The 19,428-nt window shown below is 41.4% G+C and overlaps 1 protein-coding gene across 6 annotated transcripts in view; it reads left to right on the top strand.

The window, feature by feature from the left end:
* Window positions 1–11,493, top strand: part of ENPP2 (ectonucleotide pyrophosphatase/phosphodiesterase 2) — a 58,668-nt gene extending 47,175 nt beyond the window's left edge. For all 6 annotated transcript variants that reach the window (XM_085312876.1, XM_085312706.1, XM_085312550.1 and 3 more), the window contains 6 exons: window positions 389–525; window positions 1,022–1,157; window positions 2,447–2,524; window positions 4,976–5,108; window positions 5,799–5,955; window positions 10,880–11,493. In XM_085312876.1, the coding sequence (XP_085169002.1) occupies window positions 389–525; window positions 1,022–1,157; window positions 2,447–2,524; window positions 4,976–5,108; window positions 5,799–5,955; window positions 10,880–11,050 (812 nt within the window). In that variant the 3' untranslated portion in view covers window positions 11,051–11,493. The remainder of the gene's footprint in view (window positions 1–388; window positions 526–1,021; window positions 1,158–2,446; window positions 2,525–4,975; window positions 5,109–5,798; window positions 5,956–10,879) is intronic.
* Window positions 11,494–19,428: the final 7,935 nt, after the last annotated feature.

Raw genomic sequence — 19,428 nt, 5'->3', positions numbered from 1 at the left:
ATGTGTGGCTGAAATGTGGATACAAGGACCGTTCTGGAGTCTCCTGTGTTTGGAGAAATTGCCTCTTTCCATGCTCTGAGCCATTTCCAGTCTCTTAGTCATTTTTAAGCAAACATTTATGATCCCGACAAGCTTTCTAATGCAGAAGGGGATATGCAGTCTCAAAGTGGGTTGTGAGCCTGGAAAGGGGATCCTAACCAAAAATATGTAAGAATTACTGCTTTCTCTGTTATAAAGTTTCCTTAGCAGTTGTTAAGGGCTAGGATCCCATTGCGGATTGCTGTAAAATCAGCACATGTTTGAACGCCAACAGTTTGGTCTTTTTTTTTTTTTTTCATCTTTAAGGTTTTAATTGGTAAATTTAACTGTAATTTCTTCTGATTTGTAGAGAGGCATCTTCTGTATGGGCGTCCTGCAGTACTATATCGCACAAAATACAATATCTTGCATCACCATGACTTTGAAAGCGGCTACAGCGAAACATTCCTGATGCCTCTCTGGACATCCTACACTATTTCCAAGCAGGTCAGTGCTCTCTCTGCTCTTGGAAGTTGCTTGAAAAAATGCTAGTAAGTCTGTTTTGTAGCTTTGTTCCTGAGGTTTAAAAATTCCTCTCCCCCAAATAGACTTCTCTGCCAGAAATGATGCTGAATACTATTGAAAATAACAACAAATCCCTTATTTCCTTCAGAAGATAACAGTTTTTAAGAGACAGGACCATATATTTAATTGCCTGTTTTCATTTCCTTGCGAAATTTTTCTCAGTGGGAATTTGTTTTACCAGTAGAATCAGCTACTGCGTTTGGAGAGTGTCCAATGGTCTTTTTTGCTACCTGAAGGGCTCCACGACAGGTACTATACAGGACTTGGCTGTACAGCTGTGGTGGGTTATTTTATTCTGTACAAGGCCTTTCATCCAATMTGTTGGCTATATGAAGTTGTTTTGCTTGAATATCTCCCTTTTAAATGTAAATGCAGGAATTGCTTTTCTTGCGATTTCAATGCATGTCCTTCAATGCAGGCCGAGGTGTCTGGTATCCCTGAGCACCTAAGCAGCTGCGTGAGGCCCGACCTGCGCATTTCTCCAGGGAACAGTCAGAGCTGTGCAGCCTACAGAGGCGACAAACAAATATCCTATGGGTTCCTGTTCCCTCCTCGTAAGTTTACATGGGAAGTCTGCAGAATGTAAAGTTGCTCCCACGCCAGTGTCAAACACGGGGAAGGGGTGGATGGATATACTGCTCATACTGCGCTTGCTCAGGACCAGAGGCTTAAAACCACGAGCTGGCATCACACGTGTGCGGTGGAGGGGGTGCGAGTGAAGGAAGGTGACATGGCAAGAACATTTAAAGTGGAAGAAGAGAGTCACGAAAAGCTGGCCTTTGACCCAGCGGACAAAGGCTGGAGGTTGAAGGTAGATGGAGTGATGAAGACCATAATGTTGAGCTGTCACTAACGACAGCAGCCCAGCCAGTGACCTTCCAAAGGCCGATCTCTAAGTCAAGTCCCCATACTGTAGCACAGACCAAGGTGGTGGAGCATGGTGTTCCCTGGCCCTGCTAATGCACAAAACTCTATCGCTGTCACAGTGCTCCCCTCTGGACTCTAAACCTGCAAGTAAGGAATACGGACACTAAGCGGGGGTCTCTGTAATCAGGAGAGTGATTGCAGCAGTAGTGATGAAGGGAGAAATCCTTGGCTGCTAATACTTGATATTTCTTCTTTGAAGACAGTGCATGGATACCAGTTTATACCAGCTGAGAATCTAACCAAAGTTCTAAATTTTGAATTCAAACAACAGAAATATAAATGTACATCTTATTTATAAATCCATATTGGACTGTTGCACACTGTGAAAAAGTTATGTGATCACAGCAAAACAACGCTGGTAACAAACCTGCATAAATGAGCGTCCCGAGTGCGGTTACCTTTGATCGGTCTCGGGGCAAACTCTAGCTGTGGTCTTCTGGGTGCAACTGGAGCGCCCCGCGGTTGTGAGCTGCTTTGCTCTGCCTTCCTCGCTCATTGGCTGAAATGCTTCGAGGGGTGAGTGGATCTGTGACATGGAATTAGTGGTGCAGGAGGCTTGCTCAGGATGAGAGGATAATCTGGCAGTCTTTTCCTGGGAAACAATCTGCCTATTTTGCAAAAGCATGGAGAACAACTCTCCAGCTTTGGAGACTGTGAAAATAGAGGAACTATAAAAATATTTTGAAATAGTTGACAGTTGAAGCAAAGACAAAATCCCTACTTTCCATATCCAGCTGTCACACTAAAGTAAGAATAAATTTTGTGCAAAAAATGTGTAGTTCTGAATAAAGATTTCAGATTTCTGCTTAGAAGACACTATTCCTTCTGAAACAACTTTTCCTRCTGAAAATATTTTTATGTTCATTGAATTTTTGATACTTCAGTTTGTAATATTTTTCTGTTTTATTGCTTTCAGAATTAAGTTCCTCTGCAGAAGCAAAATACGATGCCTTTCTAATAACAAATGTCATTCCAATGTATCCTGCCTTCAAAAGTAAGTGCCATTTCCATGGTGTTTCTTCTCTTTCTCAAGCTTACTGTAATTTCTTTTAATGATATAGCTGTTAAACTATGGTATGAGTTGATGGGAGAAGTTTAGAACATAAGTTTCAGTTAGGTGCTATGAGCAGATAATGCATGTGGGAATCTGTATAATATTAGGTATGGGCAGGCAAACTACCACAAGGAGGATTTAAGCTAGTAATATTTTCCTCAGATCTGGACTAAGAGAGGAGCACAGACATGGTCAGTAACTGTAGCTCAGCAGATGTGAGTTTATACAAAGACAATTGAAATTTTCTTGTTTTTACCCCCAAGTCAGTGCAGCATATGCTCAAGCCACGTTTTACTTTTCAACAGGAGCAGCCTGGCAGTTGCAYATGCCTATGTTGTTGTAGTTCAGAGTCAAGTGTTGACTTGATTACTTTTATTTTTCTATCCATACCATTAGAGGTGGACCAAACATGTTTATTACCTATAAAGAAAAAGGAAGAGGAAGCCAATTTATGGAAAAATGAAGAGTGATCTAAAACTATCTGAAACTTTACTCACTCTATGAATAGCATATTAATATTTCTTTTGTCTGCTCATCCCTTTTTTTCTTTAGCTTTGGCAAGAGGTAGGAAAATCATCAAACTATTCTGGTGGCATTTTTGGCTTGGCAGGACCTGAGAAACCTTGGAAAAATCTCTAGAGCCTCTTCTTCTGAGATTCCCAATTCAGATTTTAGGCCAGGGAGGTTTGGCTAAACATCAAAGCTTATGGGAGGCTTTTTCTTTTTAACCAAAAAAAAAGAGCTTTTTTAACCAAAATCCTCTGAGTAGGAACAAATGGTGATGTTTGCTGGAAATTTGAGCAAAGGCACATAAAATTATTGGGGAATTCCTACTCTGAAATCACTATTTGTAAAAATGCTTTTTATGCTAATCTTAGCAAATTAGCTGAGATGCTAATAGAGAGCAACCAACCATAAGCAGCTCATTTTGTCTTGCGGTGTTCCTCTTTATCATCAGTGAGCAAATTTCCTTAGATTCCCTAAGATTAAATGCTGGAACTAATATCATTCCTAAGGAATTATGAACTACTACAGGTGTGCAGATTGCAAGGCACAGAGCCAAGACCATTCATTATATGGAAGTTTTCACAACTGGGGAAATACGAGATGGCAGTTTTACGCTACACTGGCTTTGGTGGCAGTGCTCTCTCCTACTTTTTTTTTTTTTTTTAATATTATTATTTTGCTGTCTCCTTCAGGCAGTAATTCTATATGCATCCTTTCAGGAGTGAGTCTGACTTAAGTGCCTCCACTTTCCAGGAGCTGCAAGATCTTGCCCCTGTGCTGGCTCTTAGTTGCACCGACATTGCTGTCTGTGTAGCTGTGGTGGGGACACAGATGGGAAACTTCATTTTGGTGGGAAAATTAGAAAAAATGCTTTTCTTATCGAGTTATTTTTATTGTTAAGGCTGATGCCTTGGTGRAGCAAGCAGCCAGAGGAGACCACCACTTGTGGGGCCATCTTCATAAACTTGAGCAGTGAGTTCACGTGGCAGTCAGTAGTCTTAAGGAAAAAATACATACACTGGGGAAGAGAGGGAAGTTGCTTAAACTGATGTTGCTGTCAGTGCTGAGGAATTATACTTGAGCTGGCAAAACAAAGGTTAAACTTCTACAAGTTTGAGATGCTTTGTTTAGACAAACTTCTGTTTAAATATATAATATAAAAGGGGCAAAAAAATATGTATTTAGAGAACTCATCTCTGTACCCTTAACTTGTTAAGGCTGAAGAGAGTGTGGTAGGATTGTGTCCTGCTCTTTATGAAAGTTGTGGTTAAAATTCCTCTCTAGGCAAGACATCTGCTGAGATGCCATATCATAATTTGATCATACCAGGCTGCAGCTAATTTAAAAGTTAGACATTTTGTATCCAAGAAGAATTGAACTGAAAGAACATGACCTTTGTGTTGGCCTTTCTTTTAAAATGGTTGGTTTTTGCTTTTAATCATGATATTATTTCCTGTTTAGAATGAAAAAATACAGCATCAGGCCCTGGAACTAGATAAGAAAGACAAAGCAAGTGTTTATAAGGACATCAAAAGTGTATGTGTGTGAATAGCTATTTCTACTGCTAGTGAGAGAACAGCAAGCTCTCTGTGTAGTATCTGTTGTAATGCCAGCCTTAGAATGGTACTGTGCATTTCCTTTATCACTAGTTGGAAAAAAACATCAATAGAGAAGAAGTCTGAATAGGCTTTTTTGGCCAAAATTGAATGAAACTGTAGTATGTCTTTAATGCTTACTCTTGTATTTCTTCAACCATAGGGTGAATGGTTTCCACTAAATTTCATTTTTATCTTCATACAGAAAAAAAAGTTATTTGTAGACTAGGCATGTCCTGACTTATCCAAATCTTTTTTTTTTGTTGTTGTTTATTTACTTTCCCTGCAGAGGTGTGGAATTATTTCCAAAGAGTTTTGGTGAAGAGATATGCCACTGAACGAAATGGAGTCAATGTTATAAGTGGACCGATCTTTGACTATGACTATGATGGTTTACACGATACACCTGACAAAATAAAACAGTAAGAGTTTAAATTGTTTTGCTGTTGCTTCAATTAATGATGCCTTTGTCTTAAACTGTCCGATATTTTCACATTAATTTTCAGGAGGAGATACAGAATGCTAACTTGAACTATGATTGCTGGTGATTTTTGAAAGCAATAAAATCACTAGATAAGATACGTGGATTTCCTGACTCTTAAAAAAGATTTTTCTTCAAGACCATTATAAGTAGGACAAAGGAAAAATACAGGCATGGCAATTCACTAGATAACTCTTCAGCTTGATTTTGAAATCAAGTATTCACTCATCCTTAAGATGAAGCTAATTTAKGTTTCAAATAACCTCTTTTCTCTGATGTTCTCTAGGGCTTAAGGGTGGGCAGCTGGATATCAGAGCATATCGTAGTGCTATTGAGTTAGATACTCAAGCCTTTTGCTAATTCAATGGTGCTTTCTGCCTATACCGCTGAACTGAAGAAGCCTTTCAGAAATCAGCATGTGGTATTTCCATGGCACAGTATCAAACATGAGCTAGCTGAATGCTCATTTTAAGACTGAGTTTAGTAATCAAACACATCTCAACAGAATACATGTGTACCCACATGTGGGGAGGGGAAATCATATTGTTTGTGAAACCCCTTCTTCCAAAAAGCTTAATTCTCTGTGGGTAAATGTTTGATTTAGCTGTGGGGATCTCCCTTTCCACCGCAGGTTTGTGGAAGGCAGCGCCATCCCTGTTCCAACTCATTACTACAGCATCATAACCAGCTGCTTAGACTTCACTCAGCCTGCTGACAAGTGCGACGGGCCACTCTCAGTTCTCTCCTACATCCTTCCCCATCGGCCTGACAACGACGAGAGCTGCAACGTAAGTTCAGTGAGGCTCTGCTGTGTTACGGCAGCCCCATGATAAATACGACCGTGGGATATGTGAAACTCAGTTACAGCTGGAAGATGCTAGGGCTCACCGATGTCTCGAATGAAACCACAGGACAGCGATTCTTTCATGAAGTGTCATGTTGCGCTCAGTAGACAAGAGCGCTCTTTCATGATAAATGCGGCTATCAGAGAAAACACGGAACGATTACTGCGCAGTAAAATTATCTGGAAGAGCTGACATGCAGTAAGTTGGCAGCACAGTAAGCAACTTGTGGGCTTTACRTTTTGCCAGACGGTCAGTGCAGCCAACCTCAGAGCAGGCTCGGGGAAAGGCTCTGTGCCTAGGTGGTATCGTGGTGGCAGCAAGCCCAACGGTTTTTATCGAGGTCTGTTTCCATATGCAGGTAGAATATAGTTGTTACAGTGTCTGTCTGCGGGTCGAGTGCCAACTCTTGCTGTTTCCAGGACATGTCTTGATTCAAGGGAGAAGTTTGAGTTCTCTTTACCAATGATCACAGAGATGAGCAAATGCTCTTCTGGTTCCGTTTTCACACTGCTTTAGGATGAAAAACCCTATAACGGAAGAATTTTGGTGAGGCACAAAAGACTGGGTTTGGTCCGAGCTTTAGAAAGTAACACGAATATTCGGTAGCTGCTCATGCAGCAGGAGAGCTGGTAGGGTCCCCAGGGGTTGCGGCACCCCGCGAGGACAGCAGTCCTCACAGGCAGCTGTATTTCGCCTTGTCCTTCCGCCTGAACTTGTTCTCCCGTTGCACAGCTGTGCGGATTCCTGCACACAGACTCGTCACTATAGGCTGCCAGGAGTCTGCTTCCTGACTGAGCACATTAATGTTACGAGTTTCACATTGGCATAAAAAGTTAGAACTCTTTTTCCAGCTACAGGCAGAAATAGTCTTTCTGACTCTGTGCACAATTCGCCTGGAACAGTGTCCCTTTCTCATCCATCAAACATCGCTTGCTTTCAGGTCTCTCTTTTTAAAAACCAAACTTTTGGAGCAGTCCCCCTCTCTCGTGAAGAAGTCTGGCTTCCTCCTGTTTAGACTCTTAACTGCTTTGGGCAAAGCTGTCTTCTAGCTGAACATTCAGAAAATATATTTCATTGTGTTTTTTCCCTGGATGGTTTTCCTACTGGACCCTTAATCAAGGTCCAGTTGGTGATCTGGAAGTTACTAATCTGGCAGTTTTAGTTCCTGTGCCTTTGTATCTCTTCTCATATGTGATTTTATGACAAATTCCCCCCCTTTTTTTTTTCTTTCTTTCCCCAYATTGTGCTCTAACTGGTAGGTGTTGTCCTCTTAGACAGCTGAAATCTTTTTCCTAAAATACTCAGAATAATGGCCTTTTCCCCTTTTTGATCTTTTACATTCCAGGCCTGGTTTCTTTTCTGTTTAAGTTGTGCTGAATATGGTATATGTATTTACAGTTCTGTGTGCAATGTTAGTGCTACTACACAGTCATTAATAGATACTACCCTATGCTTGACGTAGCAAAGAGTCACTACAAAAATGTTTAAATGGAGCTTTTTAATCAAAATATATTTAGGTAAAATTTTGATGCTCATGTGCGCTGTCAGTCTGACTCTCGCATATGGTATTGCATCTGGCTTGTTCAAAGAAGTGACTGTTTAAAACCTCAAATGTTTCATGGATGAAATGCTTGGGATAATATGAGAATTTTCCCTTAACCTCTTCACAGCTTTCTTTTAAGATCTGCAGAAATATTAGCTTTCCTCCTCTGCTGTTGTTGCACACACTTTCTCTATATGGCTGTTGAACACCGCTACTCTTCTCATTAGAATTTGTCTGATTTCCAAACTGTGTTTATTCATGGTGAGGTTATACTCATTTCTTCTTGTGTCAACATTTTTCTATGGTTTTCTATGACTTCACTGGGCTGCTTTGGGTTTTACCCCTCCCGATGATTTATGGTTATACTCTAGGTATATACTTTTCTCTATTCACAGGAGACTCCGGCTCTTCCTTGCTCCTCTTATAAGAGAGGATGAGCATTTTAGCAGTCTTTCTATGGATTTGTTTCAGCCTGAATTTCTTTTGGGACATGAATGAGATAAAATATTCCAGCTGAGATCTCAAGATGAAAATGATATTCTTTCCGCTGGACCTGGCTCTTCTGATACTTTCTAGGATTTGCTTTTTCCACTGCCGTATTATAATGGTGGCTCACAGTCATCCTGTGATAAATAAGCACATCCAGGTCCTTCTCCTCTATCTGCTATTTCACCTGAGGAGCTTCCACCCAGCTTATCAGAAATCCTCAGCATCAAAGCGGATAACCCAGTTTCATACTGTATTGATGATTCCAGCCCTCAAGGCGCCTGGATCTTCCAGTATGACATTCCAGTCTTCCTCTGCACTGACAGGAGCTCCCAAATGCTTTTTGCTTGCGCAGTTAATGACCTTGGCACAAAAAGAGCTTGTGGAAATATTAAGTAAAATCAGTTCCAAGACTAGGGCTGGAGGAACTCTGCTAGAAACTTCCTCCAGGCCACTGTTTTCCCTTTCAGCAGAATCTTTAAATACCTCTTTTAATTAGGTATTTCCTGATCCACCTGTCTACACGCTGCACACCTTTAGCTTTCCAACCAATAGTTTCTCACATATGCTTTGCCAATATCACAGGGACAGATATTACTGAAATTCTTTGGTCTAGAATATCTGGTGCCTTTTCAAAGAAATTTTACATTAGCTTCCTATTTTATTGCCTATTTCTATTTGGCTCGACATCTTCAGTTGCTTTTTTTCTTTCCAAGACTCACTAAAAGTCTTATTATTGGGTGCTACTGAGGTCAGATTAATTGGCATAGATGGAGAAAATGGTATCATTTTAAATGTATACACTTAATCAGTTATTTTACAGTAATATAATACCATGGTAATTGATCAATGTGTTTAAAAATCTTGTTGCTGGACCTGAGCTTTCACAGGTCAGTTGTGGAATGGAGAAACTAAAACACAGATCAACTGACTGATTTTCTAGGGTTATATGAATGTTCTCTTGCTGGTTTAAAACTCAGCTCACAGCCCTGTGATTTATTGATATTGTAGTTCTTTTGCAAACTTTTTTGAGTCATTCTTGTAGTCTAAAAACTGAGCTTTGTAGCAGTGGGGCTTCCATCTGAGCTCTATAAAATGCAGATATCCTGTTTAAAAGAAAGGCTTGAAGACAAGAAAATGCCACAGTAATTACATTTACAGTAGTAACCTCATTTAGGCCGATCTGCAGACTAGCAACCCGATCACCAGACTGAACGCTGAGCAAGGGATTTCCTGCGCTGTGTGCTGCCAAGCTGTGTTCCTGGAGCACGGGCAGGCTGAGAGGAAGGAGCAGAGCRTGTTCCCTTTTTTCCATCTTAATTTGCATCTCTCATTTCATATTTCAGACGTGGTTTTGGGCCTCAGGTTGCTCTTGCCATGGAGAGGAAAAGGCAAAATGGTTTTGGAGCTAGAAAGCTTCCTGTATCARAACAGATGGGTGCTGACTGGTCAGGGACATTTGCTTTGGAGCAGCTGGCTGTGGCCTAGTTGTCCTCTGTGCAAACSATCACACTCTTCTTTCTGGCTTCTACAGAGAGCCAGGTCTTCTACGCAGCCTGGTCTGTGGTGCTTCCACTGCTTCGGGCAGTCTCTGGGGTTCCTGAGGCTTAGTTTTCAACCGTGAGAGAATCGCTTCACAGGAGGATCTTACTGAGACAGTTGAAAGGGGAGTAATTCAGAAGTAAGCAGAGAAATGAAGAAATTTTCTCAGTAAGATTTCTGTGTTGCATATGCTGTGTCTGAACGCTCTGAGCACAAATTCCCCAACGCGTAGTAAATTCCCCAACGTGAGGCTTCCTGGCAGTGGTGCTAGKGTACCTGCCCATGAGGCCAAAAGGGGGAAAGTCCTGTTTGCTCTGTGTTTTTCCCACGTCTGCTCCCAGCTTTAGTTGCAGGTGCTGGTTGTCCTACTCCTGGGGCACATCACTGAGCTSATTTAACTCACTCGAACAGCCAATGACTCTGCTGTTTTGCAGGGCTGATTTTCTCATGAAAAAAAAAAAAAAAAGAGTGAGTTGGTAGATGTCTCCAACAGGCAAGAGCTGGCACAAGGCAACCAACAGGTACCAGCAGCCAGGAGGCGGGGAGTGATAGGAAGCAGAGCAGGACCTGCCCCTTCTGGAGCTGTTGTGTTGGTTCTCTATGTCTCTTGGACCAGTCACCTAAGAGATATTGCATCCGTGCAGCCTGAGTTGGACTGCAGATGACCCTGGAAAAATCACCTTCTTGATTCTTTCATATGGAGACACTTTTAGTCAAAATATTTATTCTATCAGTGAATAATATGTACGTTTTAATAACAGTATTTTACAGGTACCATTGTAAACCTTAGCCTCGTTATTGAAATTAATCATAGTGATCTACTATGGTAAGATGTGAAGGTTAGAGGAGATGCTGATCAGATGTGAATAATGCATGGGAGGAGAGTTCAAAGATAAACAGCCTGCAGTGTGTGTTCTGGCAGTACAGAATGCCTGATAAATTTGGAGCTCTTTCTGCAAGATAAAAATTATATATGACCTATGGATCTTCTAATAGCAATATGTTTGCTTTTTTGAAATGCCTGCAATGTTGAGTCAGCTTTTCACAGATGACTTTGACCCCTGTCTCAGCCTATATCCTAAAATAGGTCCTGAAATAAAACTGGAGGGATGATCTTTCATCTGAAGTTTCAAACCTGTTTTCTGTGAACCCCTTTATCTTAGGGAGCCTTTCCTTAGTAGTTCCTGATTAGTGCTCACAGATTGTTCAAATCAAAGCTTTTAGAAAGGCCTATACTTGCTTTTAGAGTGGCTTTTTGGCCTGGCATGTTATATATATATATWTTTCCCATTTCAGAGCTTGGAAGATGAATCAAAATGGGTTGAAGATCTGCTTAAGATGCACACTGCACGAGTGCGTGACATCGAACAGCTCACAAGYATGGACTTCTTCCGAAAGACCAGTCGCAGCTACACAGAAATCCTCTCCCTAAAGACATACCTGCATACGTTTGAAAGTGAAATTTAGCTTTCTAACCTTACTCAGTGCATCCTTTTATCAACTGGTGTATATTTTTATATTGTTTTTATATTTATTAATTTGAAACCAGGACATTAAAAGTATTAGTATTTTAATCCTGTATCAAATCTTAAATATTAAAACCTTTTTTTCATTTGTTTTGTTTCTCTAATGTTTAATGTAGGTATGTTTTTTTGGTTTATTTAGTAACGCTTGTAATACTGCAGCTTGAGTCCTTAGTCCAAGCTTTTAAGTGGTGCTGCAGGATTTGATACATGCATCAAGGGAATGGTAATTTCCCATGCTCCTTTACCACACTTGTAGTCCTGTACTGTGTATCAAAATACTGAACATGTAAAATTACATTAATTTACTGTTAACTATGTGACGGACATATTTAAACCCTATAGACAAATAGAATCTTAAATATAATAAACCACACRTTCAGTTTTTTTAATGTCTTTTGAWTTCCTTTCACAGGGACTCTGAGAGGGACTTGCTGGCAGCTGAGTGCTATAGGCGCTTTCTTATTCACAGGGCAGAGCCACCTTCCCCTTCAAATGAGTCTGAATTTGCTGGATGAGACTACTGACAAGAGCCCAGATGACCTGCCCTAATGCTCTGTAGTGAGACCATAGCGTGGACACTCGTGGTGGTCATGAGTGGTTAGATTTTGCTGTAGGGGCAGAGCTGGAAGAGGGGGTTGGTGGGCACCGTGGGGCAGCAGTTACCATTGGGAGAAGAAAGAGAGGGGCCTCCTAGCCTGATGTGCTGCTTCTCATTCTCCTGGCCAGAATCTGCAGTTTCCCCTAGATTTGGGACTGATGCGTCGGCCTAATGCCTGCCCTCCTCCTCATGTACCCTTGGCCTGAGTGCGTGTATATAACTTCTGGTATATAGCACATGTGATTTAGGACTGTCACCAAGTCAAGCCCAYCAAGTCTCAGTTGGCTACCTCTGTGCAGTCACCATTTCAGGCTGTGATTTTGTAATCCTGGCAAGCCCCAYAGGGGACACCTACGGCACAGTCCGAGACCGAAGGAAATGACAGTGTTGTATGCAGGTGTCTAGGCAATGGCTTTTCTGTAAGTCATATGGTGTGGAGCATGCAGCTGAATTGTAAAGACCCACATCAGGCGTCAGCGAGCATAGTTAGTAGTTAAACCAGGTAAAAGGTAGTTTATTGTTTAAAATGCTTGTTGAGGAATTTGGAGAAATACCGAAGGCTGAATCCAATGGTGGCACTATGAGAAAGTTGTTTGGGGTCACRGGTTTCCGAAGTGGTTTGTGTCTGTTTTCTCTTTGAGGGCTGCATACGCAGGAGGGAAGCGAGAAGGGCTGGCAGTCATCTCAGCTGGGTACACATGCAAGTTGTCAGGTCTCCTAAGTAAAATTAAACTCGGCACAATTTTAGCAACTTACATCTCTTCAGAATCCACCTAAGAGAAACGGCTGAACTGAAATTAATCATGTTAACATTGATGATAAAGAATCCAATTCTTCTGACCAATGGACAAAGTCTCACTATTCTACGTGCCAAATTCTGCTTAAATTAGAAGGCACAAAACACGAGCACTTCAAAATCTTAAAACAAGGTTTGGATGGAAATTCTAATAACTACACAAAGCTTTGGGAAACATTCTATTCTTGCAACTTAAAATTTGTCTCTTGTGGTTGTCTGGTAGCACAGAAATATTTTATTTTTCTGTAAGCTTTCAGCAGGGCTCCCTGCCATGATAAACTTTACATTCTTACATGTGCTACAAAGGGTATTTCCTCTGGATTTAAAACAGTCTTCAGCAATTCTCTGTCATTGACTGTAGTAGTGATATAACGTGGATGTTCATAAACTAAACTAAAGACCACCACTGCTGAATTGCTTTGGCCTTCATCTGTTGCTTTTTTTTTTTTTTTTTCCCTAATGCAATCTAGCAAATGATGTAATTCCTTCAATTTCTTCCCAAAGAAAGTGACATATTTAGCAAAGGAACATTAAGCTCTGAAAGATAGACTCTTCTTCATGCATTTGGAGATGTTTGCCAAGTTCCTGCTTTTGAAACAGAGTTCTGATGATTGTTGGGGGAGATGGTTTAACTTTTATCTCAGTTTCACTAAAAAAAATCATAATTTAGAGATTAGTGTGTAAGGAAATGTGATTTTTAAGTCAGTTACTGTCAGAATACTAGTAATTTTCTTCTGTTCTATTTACTTCTCTTAACTCCTCGGCCCCAAGCTGTTGTATGGTATTGCTGTTTTATTTTAGCATGCTAGCAGAAGTCACTGTGCTGAGGAAAGTTTGTGGTGGCYTCTGTGAACTGGGTGTTCTTTTTTCCTGTTGAAAGCTGTCATRCCCACAGAAAAGCTCCAGTGTGAAACTAGAGCCTTGTAAAAGCCTCTGAGCAACTCCAGTCCCTCTGCAGCAACAACAGACAATTTAAAGCAAATTTGTAATTTCCCTTTGGTATCCACCAGGGTGAATGTTAGCTCAGGGCAGAGTGTAGGAAGGAACCTCTGTGCTTGCCATTCAGTTTTTGGCCATTTTGAAAATACAAAATACCATTTGCTTGTGTTATGCCTTTCCTCTTCTTGATATTACTTTGGCTTCCTCAAGAGGTCCATAGAGAAGAACGAGTGTTGAATTTGCCTGTTGAGCGCGCACTGGTTTTGCAGGCTGGAGTAATGAGTATTTGCAATGGATGATGTAAATGTGAGGAGTGTTTAAGGGGTAGAGGCCGTTCAGTCGAGCAATTATCAGAGCAAGAAAATCAGCAGGGACCGAAATCCCCTGCCTGGGGAGAAACCTTCCTGAGGTAGCAGAGCTGGTCAGGAGCAGCAATATCCGTGCTGCAGGAAATTTGTGCTGTTCAACCCCCTTTTCAAAATCCCTCACCAGAACTCTGTAAAATCTCCGTGGGGGAGCACTGAAAGTTAAGTAAACTGATCAACTATAACTACAGCAGAAGTCACCATCCTGTACAGGCAGGACTGACAAAACCAGTTACTACTGATTAGAGTCTGTCTTGGTCAGCTAACGATTTGGTTAGATTGCGTTGCGTTCCTCTTCCTCATTGCCAACCTCTAGTTCCTTTACGGTGCTAGATGCAGCGTTAAACAGTTTCTGCCCTCACTTGGACCCTAGCAGCTTTCTGGTAATAGCGGATGATCTTGTATAGCATTGTGAAGCATTTTCAGGTCCAGATGAATGAGAAAGATGAAGAAATACAATTGTTCAGTCTGTATCATCTTGTGAAAGTTTTCTAGTATTCACAGGTAYGAGTAAAGCTAAATACACATATTTAATAGACCAAATGTGACCTTGGAGGCTGCTACAAAGCAATCTAGCTGTACTGCCCAACCTCTCAGTGCCTTATGTGCAAACCAGCTGGTCAACTCATCCAGAGGTAATGAAGATTTCAGCAAATGAAAGCGTGCAGTATTTGAAGGACAGTTCCCCTCTGAAGTTGTTGCTGGTTGCAGCAAAAGTGCATGAACTCTAAAAGTGTCAGGGTCTCTCCACTGAGGAGCGAGTTCAGGTCCTGACCTGAAAGGCACAGATTTATAGCAGGTAGAGCTGTATTTYCATGACCATTCCCTTCAATCTCACTTCCACTCTGAACAGCTTTAATTAACTGGAAATTCATTTTACAGAGCTGTGCAGCTCGGCTGGACCGCTCTCTGCAGGAGATAGAGCTGATATTRTTCCTGGTGCTAAGCAGCACGAGAAAAATCCTTTTCTTTTTCTGAAAACTACATGGTGCCCACCCCCAGCAAAGCTGATGCCCTGTTCAGCCTGGTGAGGGAGGTGAACCCAAGTCAGGCTTTCCCGGGGCAGGGGAGTCCGTGCTGCTGACCAGCCGCACTTGCCCAGCGCTGATTAGATACAGGGCTCTTGAAATGTATATTGCACTTAAGGCCAGGGGTTTTCTCCTGCTCTTTGACCATATTGGGACAAATGAAGTCCCATAGCCTCTCTGGGAAGCAGCTGTTACCACAGTTTCATGAGGATGTAACTGAGGCGTGGAGAGGTAGAATATGTTTAAGGGCACATGTGTAGTAAGCCCAATAGTCAAGCTGGTCAAAACTCTTCTGTATTGGGATTAATATGTGGCATTTTTAAAACACTTCAGGTAGTGCTACCACTGCTGGAACAGTACAAGGAAAATTCTGTAAAGCACAGAAGTCTGAGGATTGTGTATCTGAAATAAAATTTTGTTTAGGGCTATAGAAACAAAAATCCATTCTTTTGGGGACAGTGGATCATGCTAATTTTCTATCAGTCGAATCCATCAAAATACTTGTGATAAGGCCTGCTTCCTTATCGAAGTCCTCCCCTGTTTCCAGAGGAACACCATACTCTATGTCCATCCATCCTGACTTTCYAGATCTGTAGTCCTAGTTCAGCTCAGTTTTGTGAATCTAATTTCCATCTCCCTTAYGGAAGCCACACACAACCATCGCACCTGACCTGAGATACACAGCATATCCATGCTAGTAATAATATACTCTGGTCAGGATAGTCTAGACCTGTCAGCAAATGATTAATTTGGAATTAACTGTACCAATTCCAAGTGTTTTAAATGTTTAAAGACAGGAGGAAAAAGGCTTTTAAAACATTGTGGAAAAATACCTAATCTCGTTTCTTTGCACTTGTTGTGTAAATATAAGATAAGAGCAGTACTTCCAAGGTTACTGCAAACAGCCCATCACTGCAGAGTACAAGCTAACATTGACTAAAATGTATGTTGACATAAAAAGCAGCATTGCTGCAGTCAACTGTGGTAAACAAAACCACAAGTTTCTTTGACTTTACAAGTCAGAAAGTTTGGGATGTAACCTATTCAAACATACGCCTTCCCAAAGAAAAATCTTTCTTGGGCTGTAGCATCCRCAGTACGTGCACAGTTCTGCTGAAGTCTACCTCATCCCGATGTTTTCTAAATATGATAGGGAAAGGCAGATGGAGGTCACCTTGATTTCATCTGCAGGTTTCACCATGGAGAGATCAGCAGGTAAAGAAGTTAGTAATAGTGGATTAGCATGGCTGTAACTGATTGACTTTACAACTGGAACTAACTAGAAAAGACTATTTGTGATCATAAACCCTCAACAGAAAAGGAGGAAATCATCTTCAGGGGATATTTTCCTGGGAAGGTTTTTGTTTCCCATCTGTGTGCAGAAAGTAGGAAACCATTTAATCTACTGTATGTGAAGGGCTCTGATCTTCTGAGAAGCTCTCTGAGAGCTCTCTGAGAAGCTGGCTGAGGAGGGAAACAGGGTCTTCATAAACCTTCTTAGTAAGTCCTCTCCAGTCCCTGATCCTTTCTGCCAGTATACCCCAGACCTTCCAGCTGTTCAGCCTCTTCTCTGTCTCCTTAAGTGGGAAACTTCCTATCTTCCCTTTTTGTCACTAATATTTTTTTCTTGTCTCCCTATTTTCTTCCAGCTCTTACCTGTTCACTGTCTCCAAATTGCTGCCGTGGTAGTCAGGCCAGTCCTACTTCTGCACATGTTTATCTCTACAGTGTGCACTGTTGCCAGCTCTCCTCTTTGTTCTTCCTCCCCAGATAGCTCTTAGCTCTGTCAGGCTTTACATGCTCCTTCTACAGAAGAAAGGATGTAGAAGATCCTGACATATCCCCAGTTTCTCCTCTAGTACAATTAAACCCCCAGGACCAGCTTTTGTAAGTGAAAACTCTCTTCAGAGTGTTTAACATGATGATCTTTATCTATGCGTAGCTTTACATGGAGGTATTTAAAGTCATTGAGTSACGGTCATTAAAGATCTGTGGTATCAACCAGAAAGTTTCAAGCCTTGATCAACCAGACCAATACTAACAAYTGAGTAGATACCAGTTTCCTGTTAATAATGTCAGTATCACACCCTCTGGGACTGTGAGGCTTGGGCCCAATCCAGCTGCATCAGAGGGCAGGAACTGTCTCAACATTGGCTTCAGTAGGAATTGTGGCAGATGATTTCCTGGGCTCAGCTGACCCTCTTCATTCAACAAATTCTTCACTATATTGTTAATGGCTGTGATTTTACCTGCTGAATTCTTGATGCATATTACTGTTTTTCTTTTAGTCTTTTCCGCGTTTCTAGCTGGCTATTGGGATGTGCTTTGTGATGTGTGGACCATGGTGTTCTGATGGATTCTTCAGAGCCAACYGCAACTGCATCCTCCTCTTCCTCCTCCACTGTATGACCACATGCACAGTTGTCCTCAGCTCCCTCACTTAGTCAGGTGCTCCACTGCCATGTGACTGTGAATGTCCTCTCATATTCAAGAGCTCTTGGCTCATRGTCTGGAGTCTACTCCAGCCTGCTTCCAAGGGTCCTTGAGAAAACAACAGCAGGAAGCAGGTCACAGTGTGTTATCTTCTGGCAGGCAGTACGTAATCCATATAGGCTGCAGACTGGTCAGATGTTGACAGTCCTTTTCCACAAGAGAAAAATCTCCAAACATTATTCACTAGCTAGAACTCATTTGGCTTGGGAGGTGGTGCATCCTCCATACTGGTAATACCAGAAATACTGCTGTCTCAGGGACCTAACATCTGACATTATTATAAGGGTTATCTCATAGGAAGAGAGAAAAAGCGAATGAAGAAAAACAATACCTTTTGTTTCTCTCTGTTTTATTGAAGAAGAAAGCCATTATACCTAGCTCGCCCAGCTGGCCTAACAAGATTGCAGTCTAATGGGAAGTCCATGGCTTTCATCTTCCGTGTCCTGTGATCTATTCCTAAGCTTTCTCAAAAGGTTTCCATATGCATTCATGAAACCCGGGAGCCCTCCTGTGGTCAAAATCATGAGCTATTGTTGTTACCCCAAATCTGATGTAATCCTTAATCTACTTTAAAATGTTGTCCTTATATTATTCATTGAGAAAAATTTCAATCAACTGAGAAATACAGAAGCTTAGATAGTTTCTTGGGTATTTGAGGGTGACCTCATTTCTTCTCACTCCACTTGCCTTTTATCTGACTCAGTCCACATCTCTTTTCTGAGGTTAGGGCATTCTGACAATCTGACAGTCTTTTTCATTTTTTCTCCCTCCATACTCTTCCTCCTTATCTTCTGTCCTACAGAGACTTCTACTTTTCTCCTCTGGTCTAGCCAGGTTCTCATCACCAACCTGTCTGAGGACCTTCCAGTTGTCCATTAAATATTATAATTAACACATATTTCGTGTTTGTTGCCTTTGAGGTTGGAGAAGTATGTGATTCAGAGGGTGTTGGTTTCCTTAATTTTCGTGTTGCTCTGAATTTGGAGAAAAGATTTTGTGGTTTTTKGGGGAGTTTGTTCTGTGGTCATTGTCCAGCTCCCCTGGAAAATCCTGTCTCCTACAAAGGCAGTTGCTTGCTTTTCAACAGTTTTTCCTTGCACAAGAGAAGCAAAGTTGACAGCAATCTGGAGCAGATTTAGGAGAGAGTAGAAGAGGGCAAGGAAAAAATGGGGAAAGGAGAGAAGGGTGATATAGCCCCTTTTTGCTTTTGCCTTCACAGTGTAGATGCTGTATCTTCTTCCCTGCCATACAGCTATGAAGGCAGAACAGCCACACAGTTGTGCTATCCAACAGCCATGACATCCTGGCTGTTTAGTGGTCTGCATCCCAAATCCCAGGATGGTCCATCAGAAATGTTGGATTCACAACACTGTGACTGGCAGCGATCTCAGCCCTACTTTGTACTCTCTCTCCCCTGGAATATTTAAAGGTAGATAGGTGTTCACAATGGTAAATATTTCAAAGCTTCTCCTTTGTAACAYTGTAAGACAGTAGCTACTGCAAGGGTGTGAAAAAGGTTTGATGCTTCTAGACTGTATTACTGTTACTACACTTGAAGGTATGGAGGAGCACGAAAAAAATCCCACTCAAAATTTCAGAATCAAGCATAAATTGACAAGATTAGCYGAGGGTAGAGCAGACTTTGGAGCTTTGCTTGTACCATATGCATTACCTGACAGAGAAAGAAGGAGCTAAAACCAGACAGTTTTTGAGTTTACTCCTCTGAATGTCACCCAAAAGAATGCACAAATGCTTTCAGAAGTAGCATTTTTCAGACCACKGCATCCCAGCTCTGGACACTGAAGGCAACTCTTTTAGGAAACTACTAAATAAGAATTGCAACAAACTGTAGCTTAAGTGGAGTTAAGTTGTTGGCCTCAGTACTTTAATTGGAAGCTAGATCCAGAATAAAGATGATAAAAAATGACAAGCCTAAAAGTATTTGTGGTCAGATTCTATCTTTTTACCTGCTTGTGCCAACATCATCCTTATCTTGACAAGCTCTCCTTCCTCTCTGGTATTTAAATAATCCACCCACTCCTCCCAAAATGTATTTTTTTAAGCTGCAAGCACAACTCTTATTAAGAAACTGTTGCAATG

The sequence above is a fragment of the Rhea americana genome, unplaced genomic scaffold, assembly GCF_003343005.1.
Source record: "Rhea americana isolate MKP2758 unplaced genomic scaffold, rheAme1 scaffold_0, whole genome shotgun sequence".
Classification (NCBI taxonomy): Eukaryota; Metazoa; Chordata; class Aves; order Rheiformes; family Rheidae; genus Rhea; species Rhea americana.
Note: the sequence above shows the minus strand (reverse complement) of the source record. Positions and strands in the feature narration are given on the sequence as shown.